General features: G+C 37.9%; 1 protein-coding gene across 2 annotated transcripts in view; it reads right to left on the bottom strand.

Moving 5' to 3' along the window:
• Positions 1-14,694, bottom strand: part of CSRNP3 (cysteine and serine rich nuclear protein 3) — a 198,815-nt gene that overhangs the window by 157,877 nt on the left and 26,244 nt on the right. For both annotated transcript variants that reach the window (XM_084797671.1, XM_084797670.1), the window contains one exon: positions 2,892-2,977. In XM_084797671.1, the coding sequence (XP_084653797.1) occupies positions 2,892-2,904 (13 nt within the window). In that variant the 5' untranslated portion in view covers positions 2,905-2,977. The remainder of the gene's footprint in view (positions 1-2,891; positions 2,978-14,694) is intronic.

The following is a 14,694-nucleotide window of genomic DNA, read 5'->3' as shown; positions in this document are numbered from 1 at the left end:
AAATTGTCATAATCTTTTTACATTAAAAAACAAAACAACAGCAACAAAAGAGCCAGGCTTTCCTTTGGTGTCCAGTTCTATCAAGACTGAATGACTTTTAGGATGTCAATTACTGTGGAATACTCATTTCTAGTTAAAGTAGGATATGAAAAATGGGAAGGGACATCTGGGCCTTAAACATCTTCACTCATGCTTTCAAAACCAAACATTATGTAGGAAAATTCCACCCAGGTGATCAAGAAGAACCTGGTGACTTAATTGTTGGTATCCACAAATGACCATTTAGGCAAAAGCAAATAATTATAATCTTTACATTTTTAATAACTAAGTAGGAAAATCTGTATTTGGTTGCAATCATTGAAAACCATTTTGAATACGTGTAAAGAAATACATTATCTTTTTAAAAATCTATTATCTTTCTGGTAAAATTGAGGAAGATGCTCATGTGGTACACGTTAACAAGTTCATCTCAATGGGTAATACTTGAGGAATGTACCAGCAACTTATGGAGCTCATCACAATTGTTCAATGTGAGCAAAAGTATCAATGTGTCCATCTCTTGTGTAAATCATGCAGTGCTGAGTCACAGGGGTTTCTTAAAGAAGGCCACTTGAACTTCTACTCCATAGTGTCCTATGATTTCTCTCCAAAGCAGTCATACAATCAAACATAACACATAACTGCACCACTTATTACCTATATTATCTGTCACTGGCATGTCATTTCTACCATGGCAGATATATTGGTCCATACTGTTCACTGTGATTTCTCTACTTCTGGGCACAAACACAGTTGTTCTATCAATGAATTGAACTACTTTTCTAATGCCAAACCAGGTATGAGATATTTTCATTGCTGTGTGTGTGTGTGTGTGTGTGTGTGTGTGTGTGTGTGTGTGTGTGTTTTGTTTATTGGAACAAGGTCACTCTATGTTGCTCTGGCTGGCCTGGAACTTGTGATGTAGAACAAATTGGCTTCAAACCTACAGAGATCCAGCTGCACCTGCATCCTGAAGTGCTAGGCTTAGTGCTTAGTGCTTAGTGCTTAGTGCTTAGTGCTTAGGCTTAGTGCACTACCACACAAGGTCTCCCTTCACCTTTGCAAAGTGCAATGTTTTCGGCTATCTGATTGCTTTAACTTAAAAGCAAGCAAACAAAAAACTTCCTTGAGATATTCCAGGTCCTGGTACTAGTCACTCAGCTGTGGTCTGTGTAAGATCCCTTAGGCACTCATAGAATCCAACTCAGTCAACCCTATTTGCCTCTTGCAGTCACCAGGAATGATTTGGGTCTCTAGTGAGGCTAATAAGGTTGATGCAAATAAGGTACCAAAGCAAGTTGATGGAGCCACCTGCTTACAGGGCTACTTACATCTGGTAAAACAATCGCCGAGTGTGTGTTGAAATCAAGCAGGGTTCATATTGGTACAAACTCTTGGTTTTCTAGGCTAATATAAGACATGATGTCAAAACACAAGTAATGTCCAGATAATTCCCACTTGGCTTTGGAATTCATTACAGGCCCTCTTATAATCTAGCTTTTCCTTCAAATCATGTATTGAATTAATAGTGAAATTAACTCTGGGTAACTTATTCATTGGACAACCATTGACAAGAGAGACCATACAGTACTTATTTTCAAATAACTAAAGCATTTAATTCATTCATGTATATATGGTAAATCCTAAATAAGCAAATCAACTGTTAGATGAGCAAGAAAAAACAGACTGAATACAAGCCTAGACAAATCAAAAGAAAAGCCCATCAGTACTTTTTATTTAAAATTATGATCTGTGACAATTGGTCCTCACAATATCAACAAGGAAGAAATCATCTGCTTTGGAAAAGTATCCCATTGGCTATGAACTTTAGCCCACACTGTAATTATAACCTTTAAACCCATCCTTTACATCAGTTATTATTATAACATGCTATTCAACAATGGCTTAGCTTGTTTTCTTTACCAGGCTTACATATTAGAAGTGATCCCTAAGATACTCTAAGCCATTCAGAGGAATTGTCATTTCATAGATGTCAAAAGTTTCCAACAAAAGTAATTATTAGACTTTTAAGAAAGCCAGAGAATGAACGAATTCATTCTGTGTGTGTGTATGTGTGTGTGTGTGTGTGTGTGTGTGTGTGTGTGTGTGTGTGTGTCACTCCCCTTGTACTTCCTCTTTTCTTTTCTTTTATTCCGAAGACACTATTTCACAGCAGATGCCATACTTCTCTTTCTGATATTTCCACCTTCTCTTTTGTAGAGTTTGAAGTACAGGGTTTGTGAAACTAGCTCTCACTATGCAGCCCTGGCAAGCCCGGCATGCCTGTAGAGACCAGGCTGGACTCAGACAGCCACCTGATTCTACCTCCCAAGTGCTGGGTTTGAATGCATACACCACCATGCCTAGATGTCAGTGTAAGTCTTTAACACAGAGTCAACAAAGTATATAGACACACCTAGTATTCCTTTTCATGCAGATGGTGCCATCCTCTATAAAGGAGAGAAATTGTAAGAAGCAATATTCCCTAGCAAATTTTTTTTTAAAAATCACCCCAATGGAACTCAATACTACAATTTGAACATGAATAAACATTCAAAGATCCCAAAGATATATTTAAAAAAATATGTATTTAAGGAGCAGCAGAGATGTCTCAGTGGTTCAGAGAATGGATACGTTTCCAGAGTTCCAGGTTCAATTCCCAACACTCACATGGCAGCTCACTCACACCTGTCTGAAAAACCTTCAGTACCAGGGTTTCTGACACTGCTACAAAGACGTATATTCAGGCATTTTAACTAAGAACATTTTTGCCTCCCCAACTATACTTTAGCAGTCATAACCAGTTACATGCGATTCTTGAAAGCATAATAATAATAACAGAGGCACCGCACCTTGAGACCTCATCAACTTCAGTATCCTCTCAAGTCTATGCTTCTGAAAACACTTTTTCAGTCGGCTGATATCCTCTTATTTTTTCCTAAAAAAAAGAAAGAAAGAAAGAAAGAAAGAAAGTAATCACATTTCAGTGTTACATAAGATTCCATTTTTAGAGCTGGAGAGATGGCTCAGCGGTTAAGAGCACTGTCTGCTCTTCCAAAAATCTTTTTTTAAAAAAATATTTATGTATTATTATATAGACAGTGCTCTGCATGCATATATGTCTGCGTGACAGAAGACGGCACTAGATCTCATTATAGATGGTTGTGAGCCACCATGTGGTTGCTGGGAATTGAACTCAGAACCTCTGGAAGAGCAGTCAGTGCTCTTAACCGCTGAGCCATCTCTCCAGCCCCGCTTCCAAAGATCTTGAGTTCAATCCCCAGCAACCACATGGTGGTTCATAACCATCTATCATGAGATCTGGTGCCCTCTTCTGGTGTGCAAACACACACAACATGCAGAACACTCTATACGTAATAAATAAATAAATCTTTTAAAATGTTTAAAAATAGATTCTATTTTCAAATAGTAAAACTGACTACAAGATACAAACGTATTTGTTATACACAGGGAAACAATGGAAGTCTTGAACTCTACACAAGGCATTGGGCACAGAAAAGGACAGCACATTGCATGTCATTTAGCGGAGGAAGAATATTCTAGAAGAATATAGTAAATTTCTAATGACTACTTTGACTCATTTATTAATGTGTAATGAAAAAGAGAGTAATGATATATCCAATTTAGTAATTCATCTTACATTAGATTTTAATTTCTAGTTACTAAAAGATTCATATATCATGTAATAAAGACAAATTCTTAACTAAAATGCACCACTTGATGGTTGAAAATTACAATGGCTGTCTTTTTTAAAATTTTTGCTTAAACCAAACTGTTTAATTAGGAAATTAACTCATTTATATTCCCAGGTTTTAGGATGACATGGGCTTCCCAGAAACAAACAAGGGCCATGGGTGTAGCTCAGTGCTGGAGTGTGTAGTCAGCATGGCAAGGCTCTGGGTTCAATCCGATCCCTAGTACCACATAAATATAAATTCTTTTTAAAGAATAAACACCTGTTAACAAAATTTCAATCTTTTTAAACTAATATTTTTTATACATTTTAAATGATAGATTTAACAGGTTTAAAGAGATGATGAAATCTTTGCAGTAATGATGTATTTCATTTAATCAAACTAAGGTGTATATAACCATTTTCTCTAGATCATTAACAAATTTTATATTCACAAATAATTAGGAAAATATAATGCATTAAAGAGTAAGAATTAGCCAGGATGGTGCTACCTCTGGAGAAACATCAAGCTGGATGATCACCTGAATCCAGGAAACAGAGAAGCCTGGGCAACATACTGAGATGATGTCCCAAACAAGACCAAACCAACAAAACAATTGATCACTTAGTAACAACATAGAAGAGCCTTGCATGGCTTTCCTTTTGCTGTATTGCAGTAGTTACCAAAGGTAATCACTAGCGAGGAAACACTGCACTTGTGTTACCTGAATGAGAAAATAGGCAACTGACATGGGCCATCTGAACAAACCTCAAAGGACAAATATCTTGAAGAAAACAATTGTCTCATGAATATTGTGTCTCCAGGGAGATGCTCCTTTATTATTACTAAGTACTGAGAGAGGCAAGAATAGAGATTTGGAACAAACTTGATTATCTATAATACAATAACACAGAAATATCAAGTTGCAGTTAGAATTGAAATCAACAGAAGTTGAGGGTCCAGTTTGTTTCCAAGGAATGTTGCATCCATTAGAACTAAAAAGACTGATTCAAAATTTATTTTTCAGGAAATTTTAAATATCTTAAAATTCCATTGAAAACATTACAGACTCAAATGATAGCAGATTAAAGATCAGGAAGAAAAAAAATCTTGAATAAGCCTTGTATTTTTTTTTATGTGTTGTGTGTGTGTGTGTGTGTGTGTGTGTGTGTGTGTGTGCCAACAGAGGGGTATATGAGGAGGTGTGTGTGTGTGTGTGTGTGTGTGTTCCAACAGAGGGATGTGTGAGGAGGTATGTGTGTGTGTGTGTGTGTGTATGTGTGTGTGTGTGTGTGTATGCTAACAGAGGGGTGTGTGAGGAGGTGTGTGTGTATGTGTGTGTGTGTGTGTGTAGGAGCTTGTAGCAGTCAGGTCAATCTCTTTAGGCACTGTGTACATTGTCTATCTTTTAAATGTATGTGTGTGTTCACATGTGAGTGTGGGTACATGGCTGCCACAGCTTGCAGGTGCCATGGTGTGCCTATGGAAATCAGCAGGCAACCTCAAGTATCAGTATTTGCCTTCCATCTTGTTTCAGACAGGGTCCCTGATTGATTGCTACAGCATACACCAGGCTAGCAGATCTGTGAGCTTTGGGCCTCTCCTGCCTCACCTCCCATATCTCGGAGTAGTAGCAGCAACTGCAGCCTTAGCTGAAGTCAGCTTTCTTCCTACACTCAGTAGCTGAAGAGAAGACTGGGTCTAAATATAGCAAACGTCCTTGAGTTACTGGTATAACTTTAAAACTAGAATCTCAGACCGCAAATAGATTCTCAATAATGCCCTTGTTAGTCCATGCTTGCATTCTGATACAAATACCTATATCTATATATTTATCTGTACCATTGTGTGTGGAGGCGCGCGCGCACACACACACACACACACACACACACACACACACACACACACACACACATATTACCTTTGATTTTTCCTCCAAGCTCCTTTCTACCTGTTTATTCTTGGTTTATGTTGTCACCTCTAGAAAAATTAATACACCACAATTCAGATTACTCCATCTTCTAGCACCATCGCCCCTGCCCACTTCGTGGTGTCTCTGTGTTGTCACCCTTCAATCCTGTCCTAACAGAGGCAGTTCTCTCCGCTACCTAAGAACCATTTCTCTCTGAAGTCTCCAATCCCACTCTTCTCACTGATAGGTTTTATCCATTTTCCTTAGTTATTAACAGCCACACGTAAATGTGCTAGAGACATCCCAACTTCAAAACACACATTTTCTCTTCCAGGATCTCCTCCTCTCGCTCTCACCATATTTCCGTCTTCCACTGTATATAAGAAAACTTTGAAAAGAAGAACAGTCTCCATTTCTCAGCAAAAATTCTACACCGAACTCATCCACAGAGCCATAAAGACTTCCTTGGGTCAGCGGTCAACCTGAGCATTACCAAACCACCGGAGACTTCTCAGTTCTTTACACCCCCAGTGCCCAGCAGAGTTTGCCTAAGATGATGGCTGTCCATTTCTTGAATTATTTTATCACTTGGCTTTGAAGTGAGACTTCATTCTCCTGGCTTCTCTCCTACCATCTTTTTTCAACTTCTTTGCTTAGTTTCTTCCCTTCTGACAAATTCAGTTATGAATTGTTTTCTTATTCTAACACCCAGCACCGTGTCTTCAAATAGTGCCATTTATAAATAAACCTAAAAATCTCAGAGTTCTAAACCAAGCTTCTACTGTAAGCTTGAGAGCAGCACGTAGTTCACACTCGATTTCATAGTTTTACTTGAATAGAAGCCAACAACCTTCTCATATCTGAAATGTCCACAATTAAAATAAAAGGAAAGAGGGAAGGAAGAAGGACACCATGGCTTGTCTCCTTCAGTTTTTCTGGGGTTTTCCCCCATTTAATTTAGCATCACAATTTAAATTTGTATTTTTTTAATGTGTGTTTATGTGTGTGAGTGATAGTGTCTGACACATGTGTGCAGATGCCTACAAAAGAAAGAAAAAGGTGGAGGAGTCTTAGGCGCTCAGGTCCCCTGGAAGAATAGGAAGGATTATTTTTTAAAGTATTTTGGAAATTGTAATATAAATATATCATTTCCTCTTTCATTTTCTTCCCTCCAATCCATTCCCTGTACCTTACCTTGTTCTCTTTCAAATTCATGACTTCTTTTTCTTTAACTGTTGTTTTATACACACACACACACACACACACACACACACACACACACACACACTTCTAAATACATAAATAAAACTTGCTCGGTCTGTAAAATGTTATTTGTATGATTTGTATGTATGTTTTCAGGAAGGACAATTTAATGTTGAATAGCTAGTTGGTGCCCTAACATCCAATTCAGTCCAATGATTGGTCATATTAAAAACGTAATATCTTAAAAAATGATGACGTCTAGGATAGAGACAGCAGAACTCCAAGATGAACCTGAAACATCATATAGTACTGAAAGAACAGAACAGAAAATATTTTTAAATATGTTCATAGTCAGGCTGAGGTTATTGCTTCGTGGTAGATTATCTGCCTACCTTTCTTGAAGGCCAGAGCTTAATCCCTCACACCAGGAAAAATGAAGAAATACTCAGCAATTACCAGGAAGATCTGTCAAAGTTGGAGCAATGTAGGTAATAAGAATTGAGTGACTATACCGTGCACTCATAACCCAAGGAAGAAGGCCAAAATAGATGATTCTGTAGTGAAATGAATAACTGGAAAATGCCAGAGAAGAAAAGCTTTCTTACAAAGATTTCCAAATAATACATAGAGACATACAGCTTGATCCCCACTCCTGACCAGAAGGTGAGCTGGACTTTGTAAAATATGATGCCACAGAACTGCCAGAGATGAAGGACGCTGGTAAAGCAACAGCATCTAACTTGGTATATTATCTCAATTGGACCCTTGATCAGAAAAAGGATATTCATAAACTATAAAAATCTGGTGGGGCTTATTTACCCTTATTGTCTTGGTTATATTTTCTTGGTTTTGACAAGCATGTCAAGGTTATATATGAAGTTAACACTGGGGATCTGGGTAAGACATTCAACGGATTGCTTGTGATTCTCTCTGCTTTTTGCAAATTCTCCATGAATCTAAAGCTATTTTTAAAATAAAATGGTTATTTCATCGGTAAGAATACAGCTCAGTAGTAGAGTGTTTGCTTAGCATGTATGAGGTATTGGGTTCAGTTTTTAAAAGAGAAAAGAACATTGGGCATGGTGGCACATGACCTTAATCCCAGCACTTGGGAGGCACCAGTAGATAGATCTTTGATTTAGAGGCCAGCCTGGTCTATAGAGTGAATTTTAGGACAGTCAGAGCTACACAGAGAAACCTTGTCTGGAAAACAAAACAAAACAAAAAAAGAAAGATAGAGAAAAATACAAAGAGAAAGAAGAAAAAGAAAGAGGAGGAGGAAGAAGAAGAGGAGGAGGAGGAAGAGGAGGAGGAGAGAAGAAACCCTGGTGTCTACACAAAGGACTCTGTTAGTGTCCACACAGAGAAACTACTCACCATAGCCAAATTATGGAATCAGGTATCTGTCAAAAAATGAAATATAAAGAAAATGTGGTGTGTATAGACAATTGAGTTTTGTTCATCCTTTAAAAATGAATAAAATTATGGTATTTCTTGGTAAATAGATGCAATTGGAGATGACCTATAAAGCAAAATAAGCCATACTTAGAAAGACAAATATCACCTGTTTCTCACATTTGTGAATCCTGGATTGTATATAGATAAATAAAAAATCATATATTGTTGAAAATATATGCAAAAGTAGAAGTGAAAATAGGTGGCAGAGAGGGACTGGAAAGCTATGGAATGACGTGTGTAGGAATGTGGGCAAAGCACATGCCATGCTTGAGTGAAAGTGTCTGATGAGACCAATCACTACATATATACAATATAAGCCAATTAAAAAGACAAACACCCTTTAAATTGTGCCATCTAGACTGTGCCAAATTTAAGCACCAAGAGCTCTTTGGGGTTGGCTCTGGTGTGGTTTTAATACATTTGAGCAAAACATACACAAAGCTCTGGTGGGGGCGGGGGTAACCTAAAGCCAATAGATAGCACTTTATTTAAAAGAAAAAAGCCTAGGACTTAAGACTTGCTTTCGAGATGTCTTGAACATGGCCACTTCTCACTTTGTTCACCCTGTTCCCACTCTGCTCTATGTCTGCATGCCCCCCCCCCACACACAACCTAGTCTTCTTGATTCTTCTGTTGCTTTTTCCTACAAGTGTCAGACTCATGCCTGCCATCTTCTGTTTCTCTCTTGACGTACCCCACCTTGCCCCAGGCATTGGTGGTCCACTCCCTGGACTTACCAAGCCCTTAAAGCACTGTTTGGGCAACGATTTATTATAAACACCACTTATTCATATGTTCTAACTCCACATCCTTTGTCTACATGAGGACCTTGCTATGCTCTTTGATTTACTTGCTTATGATCAACCTTGACTACTAATATAAATATTATTAGCACAGAGAGATTACTTTATTGAATTAATAAAATTGTTGCCAGGGATGATGCAAAGCATTGTAATTGTACTCTCATACATAAAGTGTGCATTTTGCCTCATTTCTTAAAAAAAAAAAGCGACATGTCAATATCTATCATGTTAGTTGTCTCCACTTGATACATCTGTCTACAAAATTGGAGCATGATATATAAGGACACTTTTAAAATATGTGTTGGGCCACGTTCACAGTTGGATAAAAAACAATAAAGGGAAAACCCGTTCATGGGAAATGGTTGGCTAAATTTTTCATGCACATATTTTGGAATGTTGTGTAATCATTAGAAAAGTAAAATAGAATAAAACTATAATAAATAACTTTGAGAATATCCACGGAGAGCTATAGAGTGAGAGAGCCAGTTTTCAGAATAATGTATATGATTCATGTTTTCACAAAATGCTTTCATGGGAGTATGTATATTTAGATTAAAACATGAAAGGTTATAAAGCAGACTGTGGAAGAGTTACCTACAGGGGGAAAAGAGCAAAATTAGATTAGAAAAGAAGCGACACTAAGCAGTTTCTATGATATGAAGATAAATAAGAATATGTGACTGTATAAATGATTATTTTATCAATCAATTTTACAGTATAGAGCTACTTAAAACAAGCCAATAAATAAATGACTACAGCACAGAATCCACCATTTTTAAAGTTGATATTAAGATTCTTTAAACAGAGAGAGAGAGAGAGAGAGAGAGAGAGAGAGAGAGAGAGATGCTAAAATTGACTGGATTCTCAGGAAATGGAAAGTTCTTAGAGATGATCTTAAGGAAAACGTTTAAATTCACCCATGCATCAGTATATTTTCATGATCAAGCAGAGAAAATAGAAATAAACCCTAAGAAATAAAAAAGTACTGACCATTGACATGAGTTTAAATTCAGAGCTCTTTAGTGTTTGCTGGCTCAACTTCTGATTAATTCAGCAGCCTAAGATGCGTGACAAATGACAAATGACAGACATTTTCTCTCATGCATACTTCAATCTAGTGGGTATGAATGCCCAAATAATGTCTTAACTGGTGGCTAGGGCTTCCTTGATATCTTCTATTCTTTTAAAAATGAGGGCTAAAGACTGGAGGTGTGTCTTAGCAGCTAAGAGAACCTGAGCTCAGGTCCCAGCACCAATATCCAACAGCTCATAATTATTTCATATTATCTCTATATCTACAGAGCCAGGGGTTCTGACGCCCTCTTCTGGTTTCCACAGGCATTGCACTAAGTGAACTTGATACATAAACAGACTTAAAAATGAAGATGTCAAGGGTTCAAGGTCTTCTAAACACTTTAGAATTGATGCACATACAAACTTACAGAGACTGTGACACCATGCACAGGGCCTTCACAGCTCTAAGCTATTTGAGATGCGGCATTCAGACCGGGAAGTGAACAAATCCTCACTCCTAATGCAGAAGCGATCTCCAATTGATAACCAATAGCAAAGGAAAAGCTGGTTTTCTACAATAGGGTCACACTGGGTATACAAAGCACTATTAAAGGCAGGCCTGAGGCCCAGAAGTACACAAGCAACACAAAATGTACCTCAGTGGAGGTTCTTTGTCTCATAATGCTTTACAGGGCACTTTTTCTCAGCTTACAGGTCATGTATATGTATAATGTATATGTACACGTATGTGTATGTATATGTATGTATGTGTATATATATGGTTTCCAGGTGTTTCATTTTTATTAGATTTCTGCATGTGCAAATGTACATGTCTCTGTGTCTTTGTGTATTTCTTATGCTTTTTCTTTACCTCTTTTTCTTCTGTTTGCTTTGTCTTATTTTTTTTTTGTTTTATTTTATTTTATCATTATTTTTTAGATGCCATTTTGTAGGAGAAAGAAAGAAAGGGTGCAGATTTAGGTGGAACGGGTTGTGGGAAGGATCTGTGAGAAATTAGGAGAGGAGAAAATGTAGTCAAAATATATTGTATTGAAAAAGCATTTTCTTTCATTCTTTTTTTCTCTGTTTTTTATTTTCTTGCACATATATTTATATTATTAAACACATATATAATAAACTACATACAGCAAGAAGAACCACAAAACAATCAAGAATTATATTAATGTTACATTTATAGTGTTTTGCTATTTGTATTTGGCAACCTTGAAAAAACATCTTTCTTATCTTGGTGAGTCTATAATTCTGAATGTAAATCAATATCTAACATGAGTGTCTATCAACTTAAAACATCTATCTAGACTTAAAAACATTTTAACCCTTAAAGAACTAAGCTTTGTAGAGAATTGTAACACTAAACTATCTGGTCTTCAAACCCATCAAAGACTTGAGAAGGAATGAAGTCAATTACCTGAGTAAACAGGAAGTGCAGGTTAGCAGCTTCCTAGTGAAAAAAAATGACAGACTGCTGCCTGAGCAGCCACCCAAACTCTCTGTAACATTGTAGAATCATCTTCAACCTTCTGGCCCAGTGTATCTGACAGACACATTGTGAGGCAGGAATTATTGTGGACTTGCTAATGCTTGTGAGAAATTATATGTTTTCAGAACAAAAGAACTGGACACTGATGCTGGATCAGGTCTGACAGGATGTCAGCCCTGACATCCTGCATACTTCATGTTCCAGCACCAAGTGTTTCAGTTGTTGTGTCTCATCAGAATAGTCCAGCTTCGAAGAAAGCTTCTGATCCCAATTTGTCCAGCATTTCAGACTGTCCCAGAGAGGGCTTCTATTAAGCCTGGAATTTCTCAACATTTAGTAACTAGACCACAAATGTTATTCCTAGCTTGTTTAACCATTTTCCCAAATTTCATTTGGGCTCCTACAAAGCTATTATTCATCCCACATCAGCCAGAATACACGTTAAGAGAACAACACCTTATTTCCCTTAAAGGGGTTTGAGTAAGTTTTTGCTTGCTTTCTTGGGCTATAGATGTTTATTTTTATTTGGGGTTGGTTATAAGCTACTATTGGTCTTATTCAGAGAGAAAACAAGGTTAGACTCAAGGATGCTTCTCTTTTCCTTTATCTTTCTTTCCCAGGTTTGGAGATAGGTATTGAAAAAAAGAGGAGAATATAGACATATATAGGGATGATAGGACAAAAAGTAGAGGGTTTCTCTGTGTAGTACTGGCTATCCTGGAACTCACTCTGTAGACCAGGCTGCCATTGAACTCACAGAAATGGGCCTTCCTCTGCCTCCCTCAGTGCTGAGATTAAAGGTATGTGCCACCCCTACCCAGCTGTGGAAAAAACATTTTCAATAAAAAAAAAATAGAAAAAAAAGAACAAAATAGTTTTTAAAAGTATTAAGCCAGTTATGGTAACACACATCTTTAATCCCAGCACTCAAAGCAAAACTCTCCAAGTTTGATGGACACCATACATAAGGAGTCTACATAGTAGACAGGTCTACATGGTGAATTTGAGGACAGCCAGAGCTATATAGTGAGCCCCTGTGTCAAAAAACAAAACAAAAAGACAGAAATCAAACAAAAACCAAACAAACAAAAAAAGAAAATCCAGACTGTTCTTATCTTTTTGGGTCAAATATCCCTCTATAGAAAATGTCCAGCACCTGACAAAGGTTTAAACACTGAGTTTTAACTTCAGGAACATTGCATGCTGTGGGAGACAGAAGAGGTATATACTATCAGACAGCCGGTCTGGCTTCAGATTTATATGTGAGACATCATGGAACCCACGTCAAGCACAAAGAATGAACCAATCTGTGTATCAAGTAAGGATTTTCAGTGCAGAAGCCTGATTGTAAGGAGACATCATAATAAAATGGTTTTTGTCATGATGTAAACACTTAATAAATCTTGAATAAATTTTTAAAAAGAGAATTATAAAAACACAGATTTAAGAATCAAATATTTTCATGGGACATGCCCCTTGGGCTAGTGTCCAGATATAAGTGAGTATATACCATGCGAGTCTTTCTGCTTCTGTGTTAACTCACTCATTATGATCATTTCTGGTTCAATCCATTTGTCCAAAAATTTCAGGAATTCCTTGTTTTTGATAGCTGAGTAGTATTCCATAGTGTAAAGATACCATAGTTTCTTTATCCATTCTTCTACTGAGGGACACTTAGGCTGTTTCCACGTTCTGGCTATTATGAATAAGGCTGCTATGAATATGGTTTAGCAAATGCTCTTGTGAGGGGAGGACATCCTATTGGGACTCTAGGTAAGAGAAGCATGGGAGAATGGGGGAAATAAAAGGATCCAGAGAGTCCTAGAAACCTACAAGAGGAACATTATGACTGGCGGATCTGGGCCCTGGGGTCCTGCTCAAACTATGGCACCAGCCAAGGACAACATGTGTAGTAAACTTCGAACCCCTACCCAGATCTAGCCAATGGACAGGACATTCTCCACAGTTGAGTGGAGAGTGGGGACTGACTTTCACACAAACTCTGGTGTCCCATATTTGACCACGTCCCCTGGATGGGGAGGCCTGGTGACACTCAGAGGAAGGATAGCAGGCTACCAGGAAGAGACTTGATACCCTATGAGCATATACGGGGGAGGAGGTCCCCCTCAGTAACAGTCATACGGGAGGGGAGTAGGGGGAAAGTGGGAGGGAGGGAGGAATGGGGGGATACAAGGGATGGGCTAACAACTGAGATGTAATATGAATAAACTAATAAAATGTATTTTTAAAAGAATCCAATATTGTCATGCTAATGTAATACACAGTCTTTAGCCCTTGAGTAACAAAAGAACTGCAAAGATGTCTCTATTTCTCACCTCCATGACTGTAGACAGATTACTTGACATCAGTTTCTCCATGTGTTGAATGCATATATGACCTCCTATTTTTACACTCTGTAGTGAAGCTAAAAATACATTTAAACCATGTGACTCATAGCCAGATCTTCATATACTACATCCTTTATTAAAAAGAAAAGGTTCTTTAAAAAGGACAGAGCATATTATAAATGTTTAGTTCATCATGGTTTTTACTATGAGATCAAAAGGAATTACTGTCATGGTGGCCATGCTTTTATTCATTCTTTTTTCGCAATGAGTGAGTCAGTGAAGGATTCATAGCCTATATTAAGGTCTTCTTTCAGGTTCAGTTCAGAAAACAGAGTCCAGGAAATAACCTAATAGAAAGTACTACATACATTGATCTGCTTACAGGGTTTTGACAGGGTTGAGATGCTGGAAACACAAGAAAAGTTAAGAAACCCACAGGTTAGCAACAGAGGGAAGAGGTCATCTCCCTTTGTGCTGGGCCACAAAGAAGGAAGTGGGTCATCCAAGTGGCCTGGTACTGTGGGGTAGGAACCAGACCTGTGCAAAAGTTCCTGTGAGGAGCTTAGGGCCGCTGTGATTCTTTCCTTCCCCCTGCACTCACTGCTCCACAAGTACCTCTTGTTTGCTGAGCCCAGTAGGCAAGGTCGTCTAGGAAGCTGGTAGGCTCAGAAGGATGCAGATGTAAATCACAGAGAAAGATCAAAGTTTAGCTGTGAACATA

This window comes from Acomys minous, assembly GCF_964271855.1.
Source record: "Acomys minous genome assembly, chromosome: 10".
Classification (NCBI taxonomy): domain Eukaryota; kingdom Metazoa; phylum Chordata; class Mammalia; order Rodentia; family Muridae; genus Acomys; species Acomys minous.
This window is presented reverse-complemented; position numbering and strand designations above follow the sequence as displayed.